Below are 26,313 nucleotides of genomic sequence, written 5' to 3' on the forward strand. Positions count from 1 at the left end.
ACAGTGTGGAACTTGGAGCTGAAAAAAATGTGGCATGTGCTAAGACTTGAAAGAGACCTAGAGCGGCTACTGTAGAGGGTGAGGGAGAACTGGGCAGAATAACAGAGGACTACGGATCCCATGTGAAAGACTTTGTACTTTCCTACATTTACTGAATACCTACTGTATGCCAGGTACAGTACTAGGCATTTTCACATCAATTTTTCATCTATTTCTCTTAACAATCTTAAGGAAGTGATTTTTTAAAATCCTGGTTTTAGAGATGAGGAGACTGAGTCTCAGTGCCCCCAAATTAGTGTAGTTACTGAGTGGAAGTTGAGATTTTGGAACCCCAGTCTTCTGACTTCTGCTTCCAGTGGGTTTTTAGAGTCCCTTCTCCAGGAAAGATGGTACTATTCCATAGCCAGGCCCACACAGTTGGAGTACTCAGTCAGTCCAGTCAATTTGTTCATTTTAGACAAAGGACTTTGCTTATTATCTAACAACATCTATTTCCCCACACTGCCCCCTAAGAACAGCATAGTGCTGTTTGTTTCTCGCTTCAGTGTCTACTTGAGTAGAGGACAAAAAAGGCATGGAGACACTGAAATAGCAACTGGAACTTTGAGAAATTGTTTTGAACTGGTGTCACTCGGTTCTCAGTTTATTTTAAGCCCGAAGAACTGCTGTAGTTTGTTTTTGGTGACAAAAATAGGCTATCTTTAACTATCTGCTTTAGCTTAGAGCACACCTGTTCTTTTAAAAAAGAAAAAAAAATTACAATAGTCAACCCAAATCTGTTTTTCAAAGAACAGAGAATTGCTCTGATCTTCACTGGGCCAACTTGTTCTCCTCTACCACCTAGTGATACTGAAATATCTTTGTAGGAACTCAGATTATTTCAGCTCGAATCAGGGATCACCTCTACTTCCATAGAGAAAGGCCTTCTGAATGCTTTTTATACAGTATTTGAGAGGAGGCTAGCAGGTGAAAACTGACCCCCACAGCTCTGGAAAGTCCAGATTCAGTGGGTGTCGAACCAGGCAGGAATGTTTATAAACACTTCCTGGAACTAGTGGACCCTCCTCCCTGCTTAGCCCCCTACTGCATTGGCCATTCAGCCTGAGAAGGCAACAGGGATTGACCCAGATTCATGCCTTTATAGGGCAAAAAGCTATGGTCTCTATTTATTTGGTGCCTATGAGGGGATGACATGCCCTTCTTTTCCCACCGCGCCAGAGGGAGGGTTAGGGATGCTAGGAGACTTCGTGCTACTTCCTGGTTCATCCCTAAATAAAGATGCTCCAAGTGGGAGAGTGGCCGGGTCATAGTACTGACTGCCAGCTTGAAGGAGACAAGGCTAAGCATTTGTGCTTTCATAATAGACTTTGCCAGTCAGAACAGATCCGTCCCCAGGTTTTCTCTTGAACTTGGGCTTAGATTTTTTCAGAGCCAGAAGGGGGAGCACCAGTCAGCCAAGAATACATGTGGGGCATGAGCGAGTAACTTAATTGAAAAGGTCCTTTTGAAGCTGTGTTGGAAATACGAGGGAATCATCACCAATCAGAAAGCTGTAATGTTGAATATAGAATGCAAGAAAACACTTTGGGGGAAACCTAGAGTAATGTAGTTTATGGAATCTTTTGTTTTTTCTAAGATTCCTACCAGTTACAGTTAGTTCAGGGTGTGCCACTACACAACTTGGCAGACCACGTGTGTGACCCTCTGGGGCTTTGCTGGTATCGGTTTCACTCTCAAGAGGGAGAATTGCCCCACTCAGAGGACACCGTCCCTGTTGCAGACTACATCCTGTATATGGCATTCCTCCTGAAAAACAGAAACGCAGACTGGATTCTGTTTTTTATTTGCTGTATTAGGTATGTTACCAAGCATTTAAAAGGCTGTGCTAGGTGGTACACCTCCAGTGACCGCGTTTTCTGACCCTAAAATCTGGATAAGTAATTTGACGTGGATAAGGGTATCTATGGAGACGGGGTGAGAATATTTGAAGTTGGCAGTTGAGGATCACTGAATAGCTGTACCTGCTGTTTCCATAGAAGATAGAATATTCTTTATCCAGAAAGAGTGGCTGACCTCTCCATTGAGGCTGTGGGAGACTTCTTTTTTCTTTGTGACTCAGTTGGTTTTTATCGGATATCTAGATCACCTTTGCTTGCTGTAGACATACATCTTCTCTAATACCCATTAGATTGTAAGTTCACTGAGGGCGAGAGATGACTTTAGTATTAGCTCTGCTGCTAGTCTGTTAGGTGACCTTGGGTATAATTCATTAAAAAGGAAAAATGCCTAGATTCCTGCACACTGGAAACTTAGCCCGTTAGGAAAATGGTCATATGTGTATGTAGATGACTATCCCTTGTTCAGTGCTCACAGAGTGATACAGGGAATTCATGACCTCATCTGTTTTTTAAAACGGAGTCTGTGATATACTACTGTCAGTATGAACATGACGTTCTGAGCCTCACCTCACATCCTAGTAAGAGCAGAACAATGTTAGAAGACAAAAAAAATACTCTGGTACCCACAGAGATAGTCATCATCTCAGCTAAACTTGAAAAAAATATAAAGAAACATTGGCCTTGTACATTACTGGAAACTGTTTTTGTTCAAGAAATGTATTGAGTGTCAATTGCACATCAGGCTCTGGAACCCAGTCATTTTACAGGCTGATAGAAGGGCTTCTTCTCTTGGCTGTTATTATTCTTTGGCTGGCATTCTAATCATTTTCTTGCCCCGTGGACTTGGAGGAGCTTTGGGGTGGGCGTACTGTCCCATAAGCAGGAGTTTCCCCTTTATGCTCTGTTCTTGTTTCAGAAAGGCCAAGAGGCCAGAGGCAAATTCCAATCACCATTTCTCCCCAGTGCAACACTGGCATAAGCTATTAGTTTATTTCTTTGTTTCCTCTGCCACCTGGTTAGTATCAAGACGAAGAATCAGGCATGTTTTTAAGGAAACTGTGAAGTAAAGAACAATGGACTATGTTATTTATTCAAAAAATATCTATCCAAAGGACAAGGTGAAGATGATTTGAGCTGACCCAGTCCCTTGTTTCTGTCAGCGGTGTGTTTCATCATGGAGATAGTTCGTGTAGGGGAAGGAACGTGGGGCTTTGACATTCGTATGTCACTGGCCTCTGAATCCTGGCTCTCTCAGTGCTGGGTGTGAATCTGTCTGAGCCTTTGTTCTCTCATCTGTAAAATGGGGTTAATAACCCTTACCTCGAAGGGTGGTTGTGAGGTTTCAGATACCTGTGCAGAGCACCTAGCACAGTGTGTCTAGCACATGGCCACTCGTGATTAATCACTATTATTTTCCATTTTGGACCCAGTCAGACTCTAAACTTAGACCTGCAGATGTGTAGTTTGTGCTCAGGGCTTGGTTTCCTCTGGCTAGATGCTTTTTTCAGTTCAGCCTGCTAATGAGTGAGCCTAAAAGAAGAGAGATGTTGGATGGTGTTATTTTCTTCTCTCCAAGGACCTGCTGCTGAGGGTGCTCCACTGACTCCCTAATGAGTGACACATATCTGACCTGGGACTGAGACATCTGGCAGGCCACTCAGAAGAATGGCATTTCCATCTTGACATGTGCCCAGTAACCCTTCAGATGCCTGAGGTGTTGCTTGTTATGTCAACAGTCCGGTCCAATTCTTGGCATGCACCACAAAGTCTGATTTCCTTCCTAGAAAGGTTTAGAATTAGTTGTGCAAGAATCCCTGCCTGATTTTGTGACACCCTAGAGAGCCTTCAGTTATTTCAAGGAAGTATTTTGACATTCTGTAAAGCAGAGTTTGTTTAAATCTTAGAGAGAATGAGAATGAATATCCATGTCGGTCAACAACGGGAGTTGATGCCGTTGCCAAAGCTTACTCTCTGCTTTGTAAGTTGAAGTGCTGAACTAGGTTAGATCTTATTAGACTCTTTGAGGTGAGAGGGATAAGAGCAGCTCTCTGGGACTTCCCTGGTGGCGCAGTGGTTAAGAATCCGCCTGCCAATGCAGGGGACACGGGTTCGCGCCCTGGTCTGGGAAGATCCCACATGCCGCAGAGCAGCTAAGCCTGTGCGCCACAACTACTGAAGCCCCCCTGCGCGCCTAGAACCCGTGCTCCGCAGCAAGAGAAGCCATCGCAGTGAGAAGCCTGCGTACCCCAACGAAGAGCATCCCCTGCTCGCCGCAACTAGAGAAAGCCCACGCGCAGCGACGAAGACCCAACGCAGGCAAAAATAAATAAATATATTTTTAAGTTACCTTTAAAAAAAAAGAGCAGCTCTCTAATTTAGCCTTCCACCTGACAGCAGAATCCCCTTGACAATGAGTATGGCAGGTAGGTTGCAGCCTCTGCTTCGAATACTTACAGAGCAGTCCTTTCCTTCTTAAACAGCTGGGGTTTTTTTGTTTTTTAAATTCCTCTGGCCAAAACTGCCTCTTTGTTTTCCTCTTATCTCTCCCAACATGACTATACAAAGTCATCTGCTCTCTTTTCATGAGATAGTCCTGTAGCTATTTGAAATAGCTGTCATCACGCCCCATTCTTCCCTTGCCCAGCTTACAGATCCCTGGTATTTTATGTGAGTCTTTATTACCTTTAGAAGTTCTTCAGATTGTCAGTGTACCCTTAATCATTTATTTAATCATCCATTTATTTATTCCGCATATCCCAAGAACTTTCAGAGGAAGGTAGTGAACCATAGTGGTTTAGAACGCAGGTTTTGTAGTCAGAACTGACTTGGGCAAGTAACTGAATTTTTCTGGGATTCCGCTTCTTCATCTGTAAAATGAAGTTTTAACACCCATATCTACAGATCTTTTGTGAATCTGGAATGAAATAATACATATAAAGAATTTAAGCAGGGCTTCCCTGGTGGCTCAGTGGTTGAGAGTCTGCCTGCCGATGCAGGGGACACGGGTTCGTGCCCCGGTCCGGGAAGATCCCACGTGCCGCGGAGCGGCTGGGCCTGTGAGCCGTGGCCGCTGAGCCTGCGCGTCCGGAGCCTGTGCTCCGCAATGGGAGAGGCCACAACAGTGAGAGGCCCGTGTACCGCAAAAAAAAAAAAAAAAAAAAAAAAGGATTTAAGCAAGGATCCGGTGCTTAGTAAGTATTCAGTTGATGGAGGCTAAATTTTCTAGCTAACTTAGACTGTTAGAACACACCTCATCATCTTGCTCTAGTATTGAGAGGGTGGAAGAAGTATGAGATTAAAATTTATTGTCTGTTTACTAGAACTACGGTCAGAAGGCATTATAGTGATTGGAAGTAGCTTCCTGGCAGCTCTCTTAAAGTTCCCATTTTTTTTTATTCTATAACAGCAGTTTATTTGGAAGCTTCAAGGTTTTATTGAAGAACAGTGCTATTGTTATGTTAGTTTTGACTGGCAATTGCTGCCTGGTTGGGGTTGGCCAAAAGAATGTCGCTTAAATCCGGATGGTCTTCCTTGTGTGTTCAGATTCTTCAGCTAACAGTTTAAATGGTACGGCATTTTTAAGGGAGAGCCTCACCTGATGCATTGTTACTGGTTGCTACAGTGTGTAACAATGGAAAACACTCAGCCCTTCTTACATTGTTGGGCAACTACTGCGCTCTAGGCACTGAGCCACTTCCAGTACATCATATCATTTCACCCTCAGGACCACCTCGTGAGGAAGGTACTGTCCCCAAGGTGCTAAATTACTTGACCAAAGTCACAGAACTTCTCAGTCAGGATTCAAACCAGGTCTGTTAGATTTGAAAGCTTAAATCTTTATGTTGTACTTCATCTAAGTAGAAGATGCTAGGGAGAGTCTAGATTGGTTAAATTATTTCGTGTAAAGATAAATCATTAATTTGCTTTTCCATACTTCTTTGGTAAAAAGTGTGAAATCAGAGCCTGTTTGCCTCAGGCAGTCTATACAGGGGAGAGAGCAGCAGCCACTCCCTGCAGCCTGAGAGGCTGTGTCACTGGTTTTACCAGGAGCAGGCATATTGCAGTGACAGGCTTTGTGGAGTGCGTGTGCTTCTCTGGGACCTTGGGATCCATTCACATTGCATTACAGTCCTCCATACCAGATCAGTTAGCGGGCTGCGTGAGGACTGGATCATCTTTGCCTTTGGGTTGTCATTTCAGATGGTGTCAGCCAGCAGTCCAGACATGGCCTCGTTCCTTCTTTCATGTACAGTTTATTCTCAGCTGTTTTTTTTTTTTTTTGCCACTTGTTTGCACAGGAAGTCCTCAGCGAATTTCAGACTAAACAGGAAGTGATTTGTTCTCATATAAAGGGGGTACCAGAAGGAATGAGGGTGAGCAGGATAAGGAAAGGGAATGGTTGACCCTGACCTAGAAGCTAGTTAGCTGTCCTCTTTAGTGGATTTTATGCAGAGATCCCTAAATACTTTTAAGTTTTAAGTTGGGCATATTTGTAAATAAACCTGCCCTTCTAAATTAGTCTCATTAACTTGCAAATGAAACTGAGTTGCTGGAGATACACCTGGGTCCATTTACCTTGATTCTATTTGGTTATCCTCCTCTTTAGATGATATTTTAACAAAAGCCCCAAATTTTAGGTGTATTTCTGTAGCTTTAGGAAATTTACCATTGGTTTAGAGCATTTTTTCCTCCTCATGTGATCTTCAAAATAAAAGGATTGAATAATTTTGGAGCAAAATATCTCAATAATGTATATGAGCGTGGGCTTTGGAGACAGACCCTCCTGGGTTTGAATCCCGGCACTGTCACTTGTTAGTTGTGTCATGTGAGACATTTTTCCTTGGTAAAATGGAATGCCATACGGTTTAATAGAAATAGTAGCTGGGACTTGGCTTGGTACGTAGCAGCTCTCAAGTAGTTGTTGCTACTGCTGCTACTCCTACTACATGAGGAAGGTGACTGCTGGGAAGGAAAAGACAAAGAATTATCCTATTTGTCATGTCTGATTAGTTGGTTTTACCCTTTCCTAATGCAGAAGCCATTGGGAATTAACCCCAGGCTGATGTATCAAAAGGGAATTCTTCTCTTGGGCTTTCAGCAGAATGCATGCTCTCTTTTCTCGAAGGAGGAAATTATTAGTTTTCAATTCCACTTTTTTTTTTTTTTTTTTTTTTTTTTTTTTGTGGTACACGGGCCTCTCACTGTTGTGGCCTCTCCCGTTGCGGAGCACAGGCTCCGGACGCGCAAGCTCAACGGCCATGGCTCATGGGCCCAGTCGCTCCGTGGCATGTGGGATCCTCCCAGACCGGGGCACAAACCCGCGTACCCTGCATCAGCAGGCGGACTCTCAACCACTGCGCCACCAGGGAAGCCCTCAATTCCACTTTTTTAATCTTTTGAAAAGATTTTAGCCATCCTTGAGTGTATAGTATCTGTTATCTGTATGGAATGTTTGGAAAGTTTCCTGTTTACTCCATTGTACCCCTGATAAAGGATGTTGGACAGTCATCTCATTGTTATTAAATAAACATGGCCTGCTTCTTATAAACACCTTTGTTCTGATAATGCAGTTTCACACCCAAGGTGTGACTATGTGGCAACTTGCCGGCATCTTGTGTGATACTTGGATGAATGAGATGAGTAAGTGGGTCTCTTTATCCTGCTTGGAATCTTTCTAACAGTTTCCACACCACTGAGAGTTCCCCTCTGGAAGCCTTACTGAAGTTGGAGTTGTATGTTGAGAATCACTTTGTTTTTGTGCTTTCTTTTCTCTTTCCTGGACAGAAACCAAAGCCCAAACCCCGGCCATCCATCACAAAGGCGACCTGGGAGAGTAACTATTTTGGGGTGCCCTTAACAACCGTGGTGACTCCAGAGAAACCGATTCCTGTATTTATTGAGCGATGTATTGAGTACATTGAAGCCACAGGTAAGTGTTGCCTCAGAGCCGATTACAGCTTTCACTGTTTACAGGACGCTCTCTAGAGGGCTGAGCCATCTGGAGATTCTGGAATTATTTCTTGTTTCCGTGAGATGCTTTCTGGGAAGGAGCTGAGTAATCCCGACAGCTGTCAGACTTGTGGATCCTCCATCTTCATGTAGTTTTGAGGCTGTCGTGCGGGATATGTTAGGCCTTTCAGTGTGTGGGAGCAGTCCTGTTGTCAGGACTGCAGTTGTGGCTGGTTGGAATACCTTTTCTGTGGTCCCGCAGCTCCCTGTCATAGCGTGTAGCCTGTTTGTCCCCTACAGGTCTCCCAGCAGGGAAAGGGTTTTATTTATCAGCGACTTCAGCGCTGTGCTGGACCCAAATGTCCAATGTACTGGACCCAAACTAACACATTTTGGTTTAATAAAAGGAATGTGAAGATGGCCGTTGATCAGGTGCCTGAAATTCATATATTGATAGAAATTTTTTCCTGCAATAAAAAACCAGCTAAGATGCTTAGATATCATCTAGTCAGGCAGCTGCATTTCAGTTCTGTTGGCAACTTGGTGTTATCACAAAGGCTGACTGTCTTAAGATTTTCTGTATTGCTCTTGAAATGTTAAAGTTTTACCTGTGTTTAAAACATTTATTTTGTTCATTTAGAGCTCCCATAACCTGTCTCCTTGACATTTTTTTCTTTTCTTTTCTTTTTTTTTTTTCTTTTTGGCCATGCCACATGGCTCGTGGGATCTTAGTTCCCTGACCAGGGATTGAACCCAGGCCCCGGCACTGGAAGCTCAGAGTCCTAACCACTGGACTGCCAGGGAATTCCCATCCTTGGCATTTCTTTTGTAACCCCCGGAGCTTCCAGTTCCATGTCATTGTTTCCCTTGATTTTCTCCTGGATACTTTCAAAGCTGGTGAGCTTTGAGGAGGTGGTATAGTGGGCACATGGTTATGTGGACCCTTGAGCATGAAGAGGTGAGCTCAAGGATCTAGGCTGCTACTAATTTGAAACCAAGGTAGGGGTTATAACCTCCCTATGTGTTCTTTCTAATTCCGGTATTACCTGCAATGATATTAAGTATTGTGTGGTGTGGACAGCCTACCAAGCTCGGCTACTAATTTCAGCAGCGTCATGTTAGGCTGAGTGGTGGTGTTCATATTTACTCAGGATGTGCCAAATCAGGGGAAATGGGTTTCAAATTGAAGCTCTCTAAAGACTCTGGAGTTATTTCCAGGGTTTTCTCAGTAGCACACCAGGATTGAATCACAGCAAGCACTTGGCATAATCATAGCAGATCTGTAGTTTGTTTAGACCATCTGTACCCAAAGCCTTTTGTCAGTGTCCATCTTCTTGACATTGGTTTTATATCAGTTTCTTCCTGGCACCTCTGCCTTGGGCAAGGAGGAAATCTTCAGGAAGAAAGTTTGAGTGACTCGAGCCTCTCTCTCACTTCAGAGAGATAGTTTATATCATTTGGGGGGTCCCTAACTTTAATTTGAAGTGATTTCAGATTTATAGGAAAGTTACCAAAATTTTAAGTTGTAAGAAATTGAAAGTTACAATTCCCAGGTTCCTTAAATGTTAACATTTTACCACATTCCCTGTATCGTGTGTGTGTGTGTGTGTGTGTGTATCTTTTTTCCTGAAATGTTTGGAAGTTGTAGATATGATGCACCTTTACTTCTAAATACTTCAGTGGGTATTTACTAAAAACATTCCCTTTATATAAACACCATGCAGTTATCAAAATTAAGACATTAACATTGACCCAATACTAACCTATCTAATCTGTAGACGTTTTCATTTCATCATTGGTCACATTAACATCCTTTAATAGCAAAAGACAAAATTTTTTTTGGTCCAGGAGCTAATCTCAGACAACATTAAATGGTACATTTAATTATCGAGTCTCTTTAGTCTCCTTTAATTAGAACAGTTCAGTTTATCTGTTTTTCATGGTCTTGATAATTTTAAAAAAATACAGATCAGTTATTTTGTAGGAGGTTCCTCAACTTGGATTTTTTTTTTTCTGTTTCTTCATGATTAGGTTCATGTTTGCACTTGTGGCAGTAACAGCAGGGAAGCGAGGCTGTGTCCTTCTCGGTGCATCAGACCAGTTGGCTTGTGTTGTCAGTTTGTCCCATCACTGGAGATTTTCTCTTTGATCCCTTGATTAAGGTAGTGGTGTCTGCCAAGCTTCTCCACTGTAAAGCTACTCTTCCCCCATTGTATGAATAAGTATTTTGTAGGGAAATGCTTTCAGACTGTGTAAGTATCTGTTTTCTCCTAATATTTTCACCCACTAGTTTTAGCATGCATTGATGATTCTTCCCTGAGACAGTGATCACCCTAATTCCTTCTTCATTGATTAGTTAGGGTTCTCCTGTCAGGGTGAGCTTCCCTTTTCAGTGGGCTCTTTGACTGGCTCACCTGTGGTAGCACCAAATGCCTGAATTTTACCCGCATGCCTCTCGCTGAGCACATCTGTGGGCTTGATCTGCCATACCCACCTTGCTTCTCTGACTCTTAGACTGTGATTAGCTTTTTTTTTTTTTTTTTTTTTTTTGTGGTATGCGGGCCTCTCACGGTTGCGGCCTCTCCCGCTGCGAAGCACAGGCTCCGGACGTGCAGGCTCAGCGGCCATGGCTCACGGGCCCAGCTGCTCCGCGGCATGTGGGATCTTCCCGGACCGGGGCACGAACCCTCGTCCCCTGCATCGGCAGGCGGACTCCCAACCCCTGCACCACCAGGGAAGCCCTGTGATTAGCTTTTTATTATGTCCACTGCCTCTCTTCTACCTGTGCTTCTACAGGTATTCTTCTACCTATGAATCCTTTCAGGTGCGAAGACCTCTTCAACCCTGCCCCCAGTTCACCACCAGCCACTCCTGAGCTGCTGCTTCTCTTAAAGCTCTGTTAGATTGCACCCCTGCTCACCCTGACACCCAAAAGCTTGGAACTTCAGGGTCCTCTCTGACTCATCTAATCCGTGCCCAAGTGTGTCGCTGTCCTTTGTCATCTCTTGGCTCTATCTCCTCCACTTCATTTCCACTGCCCCACTGTCACCCTCCTTCTCAGTCCATCCTGATTACGTGGCATTTCCTCCACCATAAACCTCTTCTTGCTTCCTCATTGCCTACCAGATGCTGACGCAGTCTCAACTCCTCCCTACTACGCGCACTACTGCAGTACTGTTATGCTGTGGTTGTCTGCCTGCCTTCTCTCCCTCCCTCCGACCCTCCCTCCCCATTCTTTCTGTTTTATACTACCACAAGCATTAATTTTAAAATTGTTTTACAAGAATACACACCATGTATTAGAAGGATATGGCCAGAGCAGAATTTCTTTGTGTTTCTCTGCTTTGCATATACCCTTCATGTGGTTTGAAATGTGTCCCACGTTCCTCCTTGCCTCTGGAACTTGTCCTCATTCTTCAGGACTCTTCCACCCCCAGCAGCACTTTGAATGTAACCTTCCTGGTAGTTCTTCCCGGCACATTTCAATCTTGAGAACAGGATTCTCTGTTCCCCTTGTCTCGGAGAACCTGGCACACAATACACATTAGTTGTTGATGGAATGATTGGTTTTCAACCTGGAATACCTTAATTGCATTGTTTTCTTCTTCTTTCCTTTTAAATTCTGGTCATATGCTTCCCCTCATTGGCATTAGTTTGTACTTTTATAGAATTTCAGGAAAATAATTAGATGTGGTATCTGTGAGCTTAATGTGTATGTTGGGGGCAGGTGTCTTTTGTGTACTCAGTTTCCTAAAAGAATTTGTTTTCCTCTTCATAAAATTAAAGCATGTTCATTGTAGAAATTCAACAAAATGCAAAAACTGAAAAAGAATTTAAAGATTCATTATCTTCCACTTAATGAAAACCACTGTTGATATTTTGATGTATTTCCTTATAGTTTTATCTCTCTGCATGTGTATAGGTTTTTAGTTTTACGTAATTCAGAATATGTGGTATTCTGGTTCTCAAAAAAAATTTAGCATAACTCAGATGAGGCTAAAGAGCCCTGAGTTCACCAGCTTACCTACTCCCGTTTTCCTGCAGAAAAAGGAACTCAGTAACTAAGAGTTATGTTGGAGGACCATTTTTTGAGAACCATTACTTTTTAAACCAGACATTATTTTGTGAGCATGTTCCCCTGTCATTAAATACTCTGTGAAAATATGACTTTTAATTGCTGTACAATGTTCCATTAAATGGCTGTATCACAGATTATTTAACCATTCCCCGTTCTTAGGCCCCTGTAGCATTTTCTCCAGATGTACTTAAAATAAAACAGATTCACTAGGAGAGGCATTTGGGAAGAGTGATATAGAGGTTCAGGTCTGCAATTAGACTGCATTTAGAATCTTTGTTCTGCCATTTGCTCATCTGTAAACTGAGGGTGATGACAGGACCTGCCTGCTTGGGCTGCCAGGGTTCAGGGGGACTTGCACGTCGGGCGCTGAGTGTGGCGCCTGGCACACGGAAGCGCTCAGTGCGTGCTGGTCGTCGCGGTTAGCTTCACCCGTGGTACATTCGGTCTTCCTTCCTATTGCCGGTCAGACTTTACCGAGTTACGACCTTTTTCTTTTCTCCCTAACTTTTAAATTTGAAAGTGGTAAAATCCATTGAAAGAGTACTACAGTAATCACCCAGTATTCACCGGTGGTTAACATTTTGCCACATTTGCTCTTTTTCCCCACAATTTGTATTGTTTTTAATAAATTTATTTATTTATTTTTGGCTCTGTTGGGTCTTCGTTTCTGTGAGAGGGCTTTCTCCAGTTGTGGCGAGTGGGGGCCACTCTTCATTGTGGTGCGCAGGCCCCTCACTGTCGCGTCCTCTCCCGTTACGGAGCACAGGCTCCAGACGCGCAGGTTCAGTACTTGTGGCTCACGGGCTTAGTTGCTCCGCGGCATGTGGGGTCTTCCCAGACCAGGTCTCGAACCCATGTCCCCTGCATTGGCAGGCAGATTCCCAACCACTGCACCACTAGGGAAGCCCACTGTATGTTGTTAAACCATTTGAAAGTGAGCTGCGGACACCTCGTCACTTTACTTCTAAAAGTCTCAGCATATATCCCTAAGCTTCAGGACTTTCTCCTCTATAACTGCAATAACATTATCACTTTTAAGAATATTAGCATTAATTCAAGAGCATTTCATATAGATCTATGTTTAAATTTACTCAGTTGACTTAAAACTGTCTCTTATAGCTGAGTCTTTTGTTCTAGGATCCAGTCAGTATTCACAGTGCATTTAGCTATTGCCTCTTTAGTCCCTTTCAGTCGAGAACAGTTCTCTCTGCCTTTTTTTTTTTAGTGATGACCTTTTTTGAAGCGTCTAGACAGTTGTCGTATAGACTGTACCCTTGTGTGGTGTGCTGTCTGTACCTCTCCAGTGTCCTCAGCCCCCTTCTGACACCACCCATAGCCACCTCCTCATGTGGCTCCTGTCTGAGCCGAGGGCTGGGGCTGCAGACACCTCCCTCCCTGGACACAGCACATCTGTGAGTTGGGCATCGGGACTCTCTGAGATTCTGGTGACTGGCTGAATGAATTCGTCAGTCAGGTGTTTTCCCCAGCTCTGGCTGCTTTCTACTGAACTTGTGCTTTTCTTAGGGAAAGCCTGTGCTGCCACCTGATCACCCATCCCATCTCCCTCTCTTACTCATGGTAGAATTGCCACATGACCCAGTTTCCATGTGGTGGTCCAGGCAGTCACTTCTAACCAATTAGAGATGATATTCCAAATAAAACTTGTTTGTCAGGACTGCCCCATGCAGTTCAAAGTCAGAAGTCATTGTGTCCCTGTTTTTGTGTCCATCTCATGTACCTGGGCACTGTGCTTATCCTGGCAAATAAAGTATTGCATCATCACTTTCAAGGGCAGTGCTTGGGAGTTCATAGTCCTGCCAGCCATGGTTAGGCCTTTCATGCCTCAGGGCCTGTGTTGCTACCCACCTGCCTCTTCACAGCCAGTGTCACAGTAGAAACCGAACCAAAACCTTGCTATAGAGAGGAAATGGTGTGACCGTTATGAATTGGGACGACTTAAACCATCCCATCACCTTAAAAATATTTTTTCTGGGACTTCCCTGGCAGTCCAGTGGTTAAGACTCTGCTTCCAATGCAGGGGACACCGGTTCAGTCCCTGGTCAGGGAATTAAGATTCCATGTGCCGTGCAGCGCAGCCAAAAATAATAATAATAAAAAAATCTTATTATAAGAGTAATATACTTGTTCACTGTAAAAAATTTAATCATTATAAACATAGGTAGATGTTATATAGATATATAACAAAGTGAAAGTCCCTTATAATCCCAAGTCTCCAGAGTAATCTGCATGAATAGTTGGATTGTGTTTTCTGCTAATACTGTCCCCCAAAATGTTTAAAAGCATGAGATCATGTACTACTGATCCACAGCTTGTTTTTTGTTTGTTTTAATTTAACACTGTATCTTGTGCATCATCTTTTAAAATTTCATCTCCAAGCCAACTGCATTTTAACCTTTGACCTGAGAAGAGGGTGGCAAGAGTTGGGCTCAAAGGGGGTCTCTGGGAGTATGGGAGGAGAAGCTTTGTTTGCAGCCATTCTGCCTTCCAGGGGTGGCAGGTTCCTGCCCCATGTTTTGTGAGTAAATTGCTGACTCCTCCTAAACACGAATCACAAAGAAAGGATTGCTGCCTTCTTGCCTCAAAATGTGCGGCTCCTGCTGTTACCAGCACTCTGTTGGAGCTGCTCCCCCATATTCTTAGGTTAGCTCATAACATTGTGGGTGGAGATTGGTTCTGGTTTGCACCTGTTTTTTGTTTGTTTTTTTAAAAAAATTTTTAAAAATTATTTATTTTTGGCTGTGTTGCGTCTTCGTTGCTGCGTGCAGGCTTTCTCTAGTTGCAGAGAGCGGGGACTACTCTTCATTGTGGTGCACGGGCTTCTCATTGCGGTGACTTCTCTTGTTGCGGAGCACAGGCTAGAGTGCAGGCTCAGTAGTTGTGGTGCACAGGCTTAGTTGCTCCGCTGCATGTGGGATCATCCCGGACCAGGGCTCGAACCCCACGTCCCCTGCGTTGGCAGATGGATTCTTAACCACTGTGCCACCAGGGAAGTCCCTGCACCTGTTTTTGTTCCTGAGCTTTCTGACCGGTTCATTTATCCTGTTTCCATATTTTCTAAAATTGGAATGTGTTCAAGAAATGGCCAGTAGGTAGAACAGCTTTCAGATTGATTTGCAGATGCTTTTAGCCCAGCCCAGGCCCAGTGACAGCCTCTGTGCTTTCTGTGCTAATAGGATATTAGATTTTCACTTTCTCAGCTCTGGTTACATGGGAAGGCTGGAAAAGGGCATGTAACTACTGCAGCTGCTCTGGGGTCACCATGGCAGCGGGATGGGAGGACTGACTGAGGGTCAGACTTGACTTTGTATTTCTGGTTAGAAAGCTTTTTCTTCAAGTTTTCATCCATGTGGAAAATTGGTGAGGGCAAGAGAGTCACTGCTCCCCTTTGATAGCAGTGTGACTCCTCGGTGAAGGAGAGCATTGGCCAAGCTAATCTGAGGTCTCTGATGTGTGGCAGGAAGTAGGAATATTCAATTCTGGACAGTTTATCTCACTGGAGTTGGGGTGAGGACTTACTTTTAGAGCCTACTCACAATCCTCCTGAGAATAATTTCTCAGGATAAGTACGCTATCTTTACACCTCACTATGGTCACAAAACTAAGGTTTTATACCCCGAGTCTCTGGGCCAATTTTGAGTCAAGTCTTCCTTCTCGAAGTTGGGGGGAAGTATCCACGTCGTACGGCATAGAAACTCCCTGAAGGAGCTTCTTCCAAGTGTCACTCCTCCCCATCCCGGGAGGTCTAGTATCCTGGGGGCTGAATGCCTAGTGCCCTGCTCATCTGGGCTCTGCTGCATGTATTCCCCAGGCCCGCAGCCTCGCTTGTCAGCCATTTAACTAAGAATAGCATTCTCTAGGAATGATTTCTTTGAATAATGTGTGAGACCAAACCTCCTTGCTCCCTCTTTCTGTGATTTTTTAACCTTTTTCTTCTGGCAGTGAGAGGGGGCAGGGTGACAGTGGCAAAAATCATTTCACATCCAGCCATCCTTTTCTTAATTGCTTTGCTTACTGAGAGGTGACCAATCCCCAGCACCTCTAGCAAGTGCCACAGAGGGCTGAGAATAGGAATTGTTCCCAGGGAGAAGTCGTTTCATTTGGACAGAAGGCCCCTCTTTTGCATCTTAAATTACAATGTATTCAGACCATACCATATAAATAATTGGTAGGCCATGGTTTTGTTAGTGCATCTTACTTTCTGTTGGTCCCTGTAGAGTGTAAAGCTCCCTGTAGTCAAGGAGGCCTGCAGCTGTTTAAAATAATAATGCCAAAGATGGTCTGCCATCACGTTAACTTTCCGCATTTTCTATTCCTGACACATTTATTGAGTGCTTGCTATGATCCAAGCGTTGTACTGGGCACTTGGCATGTGTGATCTCATTTCACAAGAGATTGTTTTGTTGCTGTAAGAAGCCAGATGTGGGAAGGTGACCCTTGGGAGGCAGTCAGGGTACATCACGGTCTTTTATCACTGCAGGGAGGACCTCAGTGTCAATAAAGTGCAGGAGGGAGAAGGTGGGGAGAAGGTGGCAGCATTTATATTCTCTTCCCCTGCTCTCTGGGAGGAATCCTACCCCACAGTCTGGTAACAGAACCAGGACCCTGCCTTTCGAGGCAGTGCCTACCTGGGCACAACATTGCCCCTGAAATTCACATTTATTTTCAAAAGCCCTTTTGCTGGAGGGCCTGGAATCGAACCACACTACCCTGCATTGGGGTTTCAGTGCCTGCACTTAGCAGGCTTTGTATTGCAAGCGGGGCTTTTTCTTTTTTTTTTTTAAGATTTTTTTTGATGTGGACAATTTTTAAAGTCTTTATTGAATTTGTTACAGTATTGCTTCTGTTTTATGTTTTGGTTTTTTGGCCGCGAGGCATGTGGGATCTTAGCTCCCCAACCAGGGATCAAACCCACACCTCCTGCATTGGAAGGCGAAGTCTTAACCACTGGACCCCCAGGGAGGTCCTGAGAGGGACTTCTTCTGTCTGCCTTCCAGGGGCTCCTTGATGGGCAGCAGAATCCGGTCAAGCTTGACCTCTCACCTCTGATGGAGGGAAAATCCAGATACAGCACCAGGTGGTTGTAGAAAGAAAGAAATGTCCTGATAAGTCGTTAGTAGGTTGAACAATATTTAGCTTACCATCTTTCGGTGGGGGGGATGGATGGATGGCAGATTCTGTTCATTCAGCAGATATTTATTGGATTAATTTATTAATATATTAATTAATGCTAGGCATTGTGTTGAACTAAAGTTGCCCTCATGATGACCAGGGGTGGAGGAAATAGACATAATCACACAAATGAATAATTAATTCAGGCAAGGAACATTACTGGATTTTAGAAATCACTGGAGAGTAAAACGACTGACAGGACCAAGTGACGATACGGAGCAGTTAGAACCCTCACCGCGGCTGTTCAGGTGAGTAAACAAACTGGTCCATCCATCCCCTGGAATACTACTCAGGGGCCAAAAGGAACGAATTACTGCTGCACACAGCAACATTGTCGGGTCTCAGAATCATTATATGCTGAGAGTGATAGAAGCCAGACACAGAAGACTACAAATTATGATTCCGTTTATACATGGCTCTGGAAAATGCAAACTAATCTATAGTGACAGGAGGCAGGTCAGTGGTTATGGTTGCCTAGGAGCTGGGAGTGGCAAGAAAAATTGCTTGCAGAGGGGCATGGGAAAACTTGGGGTGATAGAAATATTCCATATCTTGATGTGGTGATGATTTTACTCATGTACACATACTTCAGAATTACCGAACTGTATGCTTTTAATGGATACAGTTTATTGTATATAAATTATGCCTCAATGGTTGATTTTTTTAAAATCACTGAGGAAAGGTGTTGAGGGAACTTGATATTTGCATGGTCTCAGAATACCACCCAGCGCATTAATTACAAAGGAGAAATGTACCTTTATAATGGAGAGATATGGGGGTTACCACCTTAACAAAAGGTGAACAGGACTGGCACCCCTAGCTGTTCAGCCTGACATTATGTGCCTTGTTGCCAAAACTATTTAATCTGAATCTTATCATGAGTAGATAATCAGACAAATCCAGAATGTGATACATTGTACCAGACAACTGGCCTGGACTCAATAAAAAGGTCAGTGTCGTGAAATAGAAAAAAGTTTGGGGGCCTAGTGCAACTTCTGTGTTTATAACCCGAACTCCTTTCCCATTCAGGTAGCCAGGTGTTTAGTGTATGAGCTTTTGAGTCACCTCTAGTGTCCTGACTTTCCCACGCAGTAGCTGGCCTTAAACTGTCTAAGCCTCATCTTCCTGTTCCTTCAAATTGGGAATAAAAATAATAGCTCTTTCAAAGGGAATTTTTTAGAATTAAATGAACGCCTGTTTGTAATGTTCTTAGCATAATGCCTGATACGTAGCAATCACTCAGGCCATGTTGGCCATTATTTTGGTGGCTCATGTTACTGATTTACTGCGGTTGTGGAAACCCAAATAGGACACTTACCCAGAATAGTAATGGATGACATTAGACAATGTCTGTAGGCAGGGTTTTTTTTTGTTTGTTTGTTTGTTTTAACCGGGTGAGGAGGCAACAGAATCAAGCGTTTTATTTATTTTTTAATTTATTTATTTTTGGTCACACGGCCTGCAGGATCTTAGTTCCCCAACCAGGGATTGAACCCGCGCCCTCAGCAGCGAAAGCACGGAGTCCTAACCACTGGACCGCCAGGGAATTCCCTGTAAGGAGTTTTTAAGAACTTCTCACTGAAGTATAGTATCCATTAAGAAAAGTGCACTCATCATAAGTACAGCTCAATGAATAGCCACTAACTGAATACACCTGTATAACCAGTACCCAGACCAAGAAACAGAAGATGACCAGCTGCCTGCAAAACTTACTACCCTGGCTTCTGCCCCTGGCTTCTGCCAGTTACAGAATAGTTTTGCCTGCCTTTGTACTTTAATAATGGACTCATACCAAATGCATAGTTGTGGTCTAGCTTCTTTCACTCAGCATGATGTCTGTGGCGTTCATCTGTAAGCTCCCTCGTGGTTGTGTGATTCGTTCATTCTCATTGCTGTATACTGTTCCATCGTGTGGCTAGTCCACAATGTATTTATTCATTCTACTCTTCGTGGATATTTGGGCACTTTCCAGCTTGGGGGCTGTTACGAATAGTGCTGCTCTGAACATTCTTGTACATGAATATTGGTGCATGGATGTGCACTCATCTACTCCAGGTATATACCCAGGAGTGAGGCAGTTTTTAATAATTAATTTTAACATGTTGAACATGTTGGTTTAAAAGATGTCTTGGGGGCTTCCCTGGTGGCACAGTGGTTGAGAATCTGCCTGCTAATGCAGGGGACACGGGTTCGAGCCCTGGTCTGGGAAGATCCCACATGCCGCGGAGCAACTGGGCCTGTGAGCCACAACTACTGAGCCTGCGCGTCTGGAGCCTGTGCTCCGCAACAAGAGAGGCTGCGACAGTGAGAGGCCCACGCACTGTGATGAAGAGTGGCCCCCGCTTGCCACAACCCCTCGCACAGCAACGAAGACCCAACACAGCAAGAATAAATAAATTAATTAATAAACACCTACCCCCAACATCTTCTTAAAGAAAAAAAAAGATGTCTTGAAGCACATATCAGTTCCTGAAGGGGCAGTAAGTCTATGAAGCTGAGAGCTAAAGCAGTAGGAGGATCTCTGCTACCTATTTATGGCTTTGTGTTTCCTGTCTTTTAAGGGGTAAGGGGTCGTTCTGGCGAGGGTGTATGTGGGTGCACAGAGCTGTGTCATACATTATTTTAGCAGCTAGATCATTCCCGTTTGCCAAGTGTGCCTGGCTGGAAGAATCTTGAATTCTTCCAATACCTTGTGGTGTAGCCCTTTTCTTTGCTGGGGCTCTCCTCGTGGTTCTGAGTTGAGACTGTGGTTAGCACAGATCTTGGTAACCCTATGGTTTTTACTTGATGGGCTGTCATGGGGCATTGCTCCCTGATTCAGTTTTGGCCATTTGTAGCACAGATAAATAGGTGTTCTTATTGACACCTACCAGTAAGACTCTAAAATGAAATGTTCAACCCTGTGGGCAGTTTGTGAGGGGAGGAAGGGTGAGGCAGTCTGGAAGCGAAGCTCTTCCCCCAGTGTGTCTGAGTGTGAGTGTGGAGACCTGCAGCCGTGGCTGGAGATCAGCTTGTCTGCTTTGTTCGCAGGTCAGAGGTGGCCCACGGCTCCTCTGCACAAATGGAAACCCTCTGTAAAAATGCTCTTTGACAGAATACTTAGAGCTGTGACCTTCTTCCTGATTGAGCTCGTTTGCCCGGGTAAATGAGCAGAGTGCTTTCTGCGTGGCAGATTTAAATTTCACCACTAATTGAGGGTAGCATCTTTGGGGAGAAGCGCTTGCCATTAGATCAGAGGCCTTTTGGGAGACAGCCTGGCAACAAGCACATCAGGGCAGATTAAGGCAGGAGGTAGAGATGGGGAGAGGACAGAGTGCAACTGTTATTAGTAACTGGGGGACGGTCCACGGAGAAACCAAGTGAGAACTCTTGCCATGTGCCTGTGGGGACTGTGCACATACGCACATACGTGATGCATATGTTTGGTGGCCTTTTTTCCCCTGTTTTCTTGCTACTGACTAACCTGTACAGGATAAACCTGGAGCCAAACTGCCTGGATTCGAATCTCTGTTCTGCTGCTTATGAACAAATGTTTAACCTCTCTGTGACTCAGTTTCCTTGACTGTAAGATGAGGATAATGATAGTACTTTGAATCATTGAGGTGATTCAATATGTTAAAAACCTTATAACAGTACCTGGCAGGTTGTAAATGATCAATTAGCATTTGTTGCTGCTGCTTTTAGCACCGACACTAAAGTGCATCTTCCACTCTAGTTGGGCCTCTCAGCTTGCTGGAGCCTCATTTGCCAAGCCCTGCTGTCCGCTAGGCTTGGTTCCCCTCCCCCTGTGCAGAGGCCCCTCACCTTCAAAGTCCAGCCCAGGCTTCTCCCTCCAGGAAGAGTAGCCCACTGACTCCCTCCCCTTTCTGAGTTTCAAAGAGCTTGATAGCCTGGCGGGTCAAGCATAGACTTTGGAACGGGTCATACCCCGTTCACAGTCCCAGCTCTGCTGCTCCTCTTCTTAGTTTCACTGCTTCACATCTCTGAGCTCTGTGCTTCCTCTGCAAAATGCAGCTAACGATAATACCCACCTTGTTAGGGCTGTGAGGGTTGAAGGAGATCGTGTGTTAAGATACTTGGCCTGGCACATACTAAACAGTCAGGAAAGGGGAGACCTTGTCATTTTGTGGTGAAATCTTCAGTATTAACTTCTTGCTTGTCCTCTGATTATTTCATGAGTTGGTTTTGATTCCCTGTTTAGATGTTCACCCCTTACAGTCAGGGATGTTTGTTACATGTTTTAGATCTTCTCCATGCCTACTCGGCCTGTGATAAATTCTTGGGAATCTTTTTTTCTGCAGAGCCATCTTCACCTCCATATAGCCTCACTCTTTAGATAACTCTGCATTTATTTCTCTGCCTGATTCCAGAGTGCCAGAGGACTGGAGTGCGTCAAACTGTGAGGATCCTGTCCTTTTCTCATTCATTCGGTACATAGATTAATCGAGCACCTTCTATACTGTGTGCCATGCACTGTTCAAGATGCTGAGGATACAATATTGGAAAAAAGAGATAAAAATCCTTGCCCTCATGAACCGTGCATTGCAGTCTTGTGGGGGAGACAATGACAAACAAAATATAAAGAATCTTAGTGATTAGTGCTTGAGAGGAAAAAAATGAAGCAGGAGAGTGGTATGTGAAATGTCTGGGGTGAGTGTTAAAATTTTAGAGATGGAGGGCTGGGGGAGAGTGCCTTTTGACGCGAACCTGAAGTAAATGAGGGAGGGAGCCATGTGATTACCCAGGGAAGAATCTTCCAGACAGAACAGCGAGTGTAAAATTCCTGAGACTGGGACATTCCTGGTAAGGACCTTGGCTTTTACTCTGAGTGAGGTCAGAAGCCATTGGAAGGTTTTGAGTGAAGGGACAGTAATTGGCCTTTGTTTAATAAAAAACTCTGACCACTGTGGAGAACAGTTCTGACCCTTGAAGACTGAAATGCACTTGATCTAGCTGCCTTTCTGCAAATCTTCCTCCATTCTGCCCTTCCTTTCTCTGCATATGTACCCAGTCTTGCATTATGCTGACATGGGTTCGCCTAGACCCTTAGTTTAAACTGAAAGGGTAGAGGTGTATAACTCAGCATAGGAGGGCAGCCTGGATTAGAGCCAAAACTGGAAGAATGCAAGAAATGGTAAGCAGATGGGTTACTCATCTTTCTTCACACTTTTCAGTTTCATGCCTCCATGTCTTTGCTCATCACTGTTCTTACTGACTCATATGTTGTTTCCCCTCCCACCTGACAAATCCCCACTCTTTCTAAACCTTCCCTCTCTAAACATGCCTTTGTCACAGCAGGTTTTCCCTTGTATTAGGGTTAAATGAAGTCATAAGGGTGGGCCCTGCCTAATAGGGTTAGTGTCCTTATAAGAGGAGACATGAGAGAGCTCTCACCAGAAACCAAATTGGCCAGCACCTTGATCTTGGACTACCCAGTCTATGGTATTTTGTCATGGTAGCCCAAGCAGAAGAATACAGATGGCAAGGTGATTGATGCAGGCATCAAAACTCCTGAGATCCTTAAGGTATGGGCTGATCCTTCCTTCATTTATGCATCCCATGGGGCCTAGCTCTCCAGAGACCTCAGTCAGGTATCTTTGTGTTCACATGACCAGGACAGAACAATTGGGTCAGTAGGAATGGGAATTGAGGCAACAGAAAGTCAGAAGGACTGAAGCTGGTGGAAGAAGACGTGGAAGAATATCACTTGAGAATCCTGGTCTAAAAAGATAAGCTCACTCTTTTGTGTTGTACCTGGCTCTCAGGTGGTTTATTTGTTTGAAATGTAAGATGACTTGGGTATCAGACAATTGAATCCCCCTTTTTCAAACAGAGATCGTACAAGGCCTTGTGATTTCACCCCAGTTTGCGTTCTTTCACCCTTGGCTGGAATCCTTTGTCTATTTAAATTTGGTGGCCTTCCAACAGTTTAAAAACAAACTCACACAATTTATCTTTTCGGGGAAGCTGCAATTTGGTTGAAACAAGACCTTTCTAGCATGTAGCTCCTGATAACTGCAACTACAATCAGTGTTTCTGTTTTGTGATCTATTTTTTGTGTTTCAAAAGCCACAACAGAAAACTCTTTCTTCTTTTGTGGTTGTCAGGAGCCAGCATTTGGGTTGTGGCAGCAAGAGAGTGTTTTTGTGGAAACTTAATCCGTAATGAGGTATTCCACTTCCTGGCCCGGGCTTTCTGTGAAGAGCATGTATGCCTTTATAACCCATGAAGGGAGTGAAGGACCCCAAATCTGGGTAAATTCAAAATTCTTCTGAGCCTTGAAAAATGTAGGTTATGTAGTAGTTGTTGTTGTTATTGTTTTAATATCACTAAAACCAAATGAAGAAAAACAAAGTGAAAATACCCAATCTGAATTGAATTAAATATAACAATTATTGATTCTAAGAAGCCCCTTGGTTCTAAACTGCCCCCATCCGTGTGATAACAGCTACTGGGGGAAGGATTGTGGGGCAGCACAGTAAGTGCAGGTATTAACAGTAAGTTAGCCTAGTGTGGAAAACATTAAAATGGGCCGAGGTGCCCATCATCAGAGGGAGGGAATGCGGTAATGGCCGTCTTAACAACAATGGTGATGAGGATAATTACCGTTAAGGAGGCCCGGTCCTAAGCTCCTTATAAGCATTATGTCATTTCATCCTCTTGGGGACCCACACACAGCAAGCCTTTCAACAGCCTTCTTGACAGCAGTTACGCGAGGCCAACAATATCTTTCTAACCTGAACATCACTATTTCATATTTCCTGTGTTTGGGGTAAGGAAGCTCTATCCTTGAAGGGAAGGACTTACGTAGCATTTAAATAATATAAGCAAGGACTTCCCGGGTGGCACAGTGGTTAAGAATCTGCCTGCCAATGCAGGGGGACACGGGTTGGAGCCCTGGTCCGGGGATATCCCACATGCCGCGGAGCAACTAAGCCCGTGTACCACAGCTACTGAGCTCGTGTGCCACAACTACTGAAGCCCACGAACCTAGAGCCCGTGCTCTGCAACAAGAGAAGCTACCTCAATGAGAAGCCACCACAATGAGAAGCCCGCTCACCACAATGAAGAGTAGCCCCCGCTCACCGCAACTAGAGAAAGTCCGTGTGCAACAACGAAGACTTGACGCAGCCCCCCCGCCTCCAAAAAAGAAAAGAACAACCCCCTGGAGTCAGTCTGCTTGGAGGCCAGGCTTAGTCCTGCCACCTCATTAAGCTCTGTGATCTGGGGCAGGTTACTTACCCCATCTAAGCCTTAGTTTCCTCATCTATTAAATGGGGGTGCTGATAAAAACAGTATTTTGATATATCCAAATATTCTCTTAGTTTTAACCAACTATTTCTGAGCATTTGAGAAGTACTTCTTTATAGCTCTCAACATACTAATCACCAGTGACTTCTAGCTGTTATTAAAACAGACCTTCTAACACTGCTATTCAGGTGGTACCATCCTTCATCTTTTTTTTCCCCCAAAGTCTGATTTAAACTAGCTTAGATGTTTTATTCATCCAAATAGGCTTTCTCAGTTACTTCAAATTTGTGAGGCTGGGCCTAGTAACCATTTTGGTGTGGTGGCAAGGTGATAGACGGCAGGCATCAGAACAGCTGACTCTGAGCTCTGGATCTGCTGCTCACTTATTCAGGCCATGAGGATGTTGATAGAGCATGTTCAGTAATCCAGAAGACAGCGACTAGAACATGGCCCCCTGCCGTTAGGAGTTAGGAAATGAGAATGGGGGAGGGATATGCCTGTGTTCAAGACTATGAGAACCCAACAGGGGAGCTGGAGTCACCTTATTTCTCTTATCCTTAATTTCTTCAGTGCAGGATGGAGGTAATATCCGCCTTACCTATGCTACATGGCGTGTGATATTGAAGATCAAAGAAGAGAATAGAATAGAAGTATTTTCAGATTATGAAACTTTGCAGCTATTCTTGTCTTGAGGTGTGTTGGTCTTATAATTTGAAAGGTAGAAGTAACGCCTTCAGTTACTCTTCAATAGGTGCTAGGTGCTGTATCTCATCTAATCTTTACAGCAGCCTTGTGAGGTAGACCATTTAATGATGCCATAAAGATTAGAGTTGGGGGCTTCCCTGGTAACGCAGTGGTTAAGAATCCACCTGCCAATGCAGGGGACACGGGTTCGAGCCCTGGTCCGGGAAGATCCCACATGCCGCGGAGCAACTAAGTCCATGAGCCACAACTACTGAGCCCATGTGCTGCAACTACTGAAACCTGCGCACCTAGAGCCCGTGCTCTTCTTTCAAGAGAAGCCACCACAGTGAGAAGCCTGCGCACCACAACGAAGAGTAGCCCCTTTTCCCCACAACTAGAGAAAGCCCAGGTGGAGCAACGAAGATCCAACACAGCCATAAATAAATAAATAAATTGGTGGATGAATGAGTGAGTGTTTAAAAAAAAAAAAAGATTATGTCTTCCCTGGTGGCGCAGTGGTTGAGAGTCCGCCTGCCGATGAAGGGGACGCGGGTTCGTGCCCCGGTCTGGGAAGATCCCACATGCCGCGGAGCGGCTGGGTCCATGAGCCATGGCCACTGAGCCTGCGCGTCCGGAGCCTGTGCTCCGCGACGGGAGAGGCCACAACAGTGAGAGGCCTGCGTACCGCAAAAAAAAAAAAAAAAAAAAAGATTTGAGGTGATTGGTAGCTGTGCCTTCCCAGGTAGGGAGCAGGGTGATCACAACTTTGGTCTTACATCTTGCATATCTTGCCTATTAAGAGGTTGTCAATTTAATCATGACCAGAACTACAGGAGCTCCCAGACTTTTTTTTTTTTTTTTATTGGAGTATAATTGCTTTACAATGGTATGTTAGTTTCAGCTTCACAACAAAATGAATCAGTTATATATATACATATATTCCCATATCTCTTCCCGCTTGCGTCTCCCTCCCTCCCACCCTCCCTATCCCACCCCTCCAGGCAGTCACAAAGCACCGAGCTGATCTCCCTGTGCTATGCGGCTGCTTCCCACTAGCTATCTACCTTACGTTTGGTAGTGTATATATGTCCATGCCTCTTTATCGCTTTGTCACCGTTTACCCTTCCCCCTCCCCATAGCCTCAAGTCCATTCTCTAGTAGCTCCCAGACTTTTTGATTTGGTGGACTAGCACTGTTACCCTCAGCATTCTGGGGGTGACAGAGGGTTGCCAGCTTTTTGTTCTGCCAAGCAAGGGTATTAAA

At 44.4% G+C, this 26,313-nt stretch overlaps 1 protein-coding gene across 2 annotated transcripts in view; it reads left to right on the top strand.

The window, feature by feature from the left end:
• The window catches only part of ARHGAP35 (Rho GTPase activating protein 35), a 122,396-nt gene that overhangs the window by 52,370 nt on the left and 43,713 nt on the right, over window positions 1–26,313 (top strand). For both annotated transcript variants that reach the window (XM_033845284.2, XM_033845283.2), the window contains one exon: window positions 7,683–7,827. In XM_033845284.2, coding sequence (XP_033701175.1) covers window positions 7,683–7,827 — 145 coding nt within the window. The remainder of the gene's footprint in view (window positions 1–7,682; window positions 7,828–26,313) is intronic.

Source organism: Tursiops truncatus, chromosome 19 (assembly GCF_011762595.2).
Source record: "Tursiops truncatus isolate mTurTru1 chromosome 19, mTurTru1.mat.Y, whole genome shotgun sequence".
Taxonomy (NCBI): Eukaryota; Metazoa; Chordata; class Mammalia; order Artiodactyla; family Delphinidae; genus Tursiops; species Tursiops truncatus.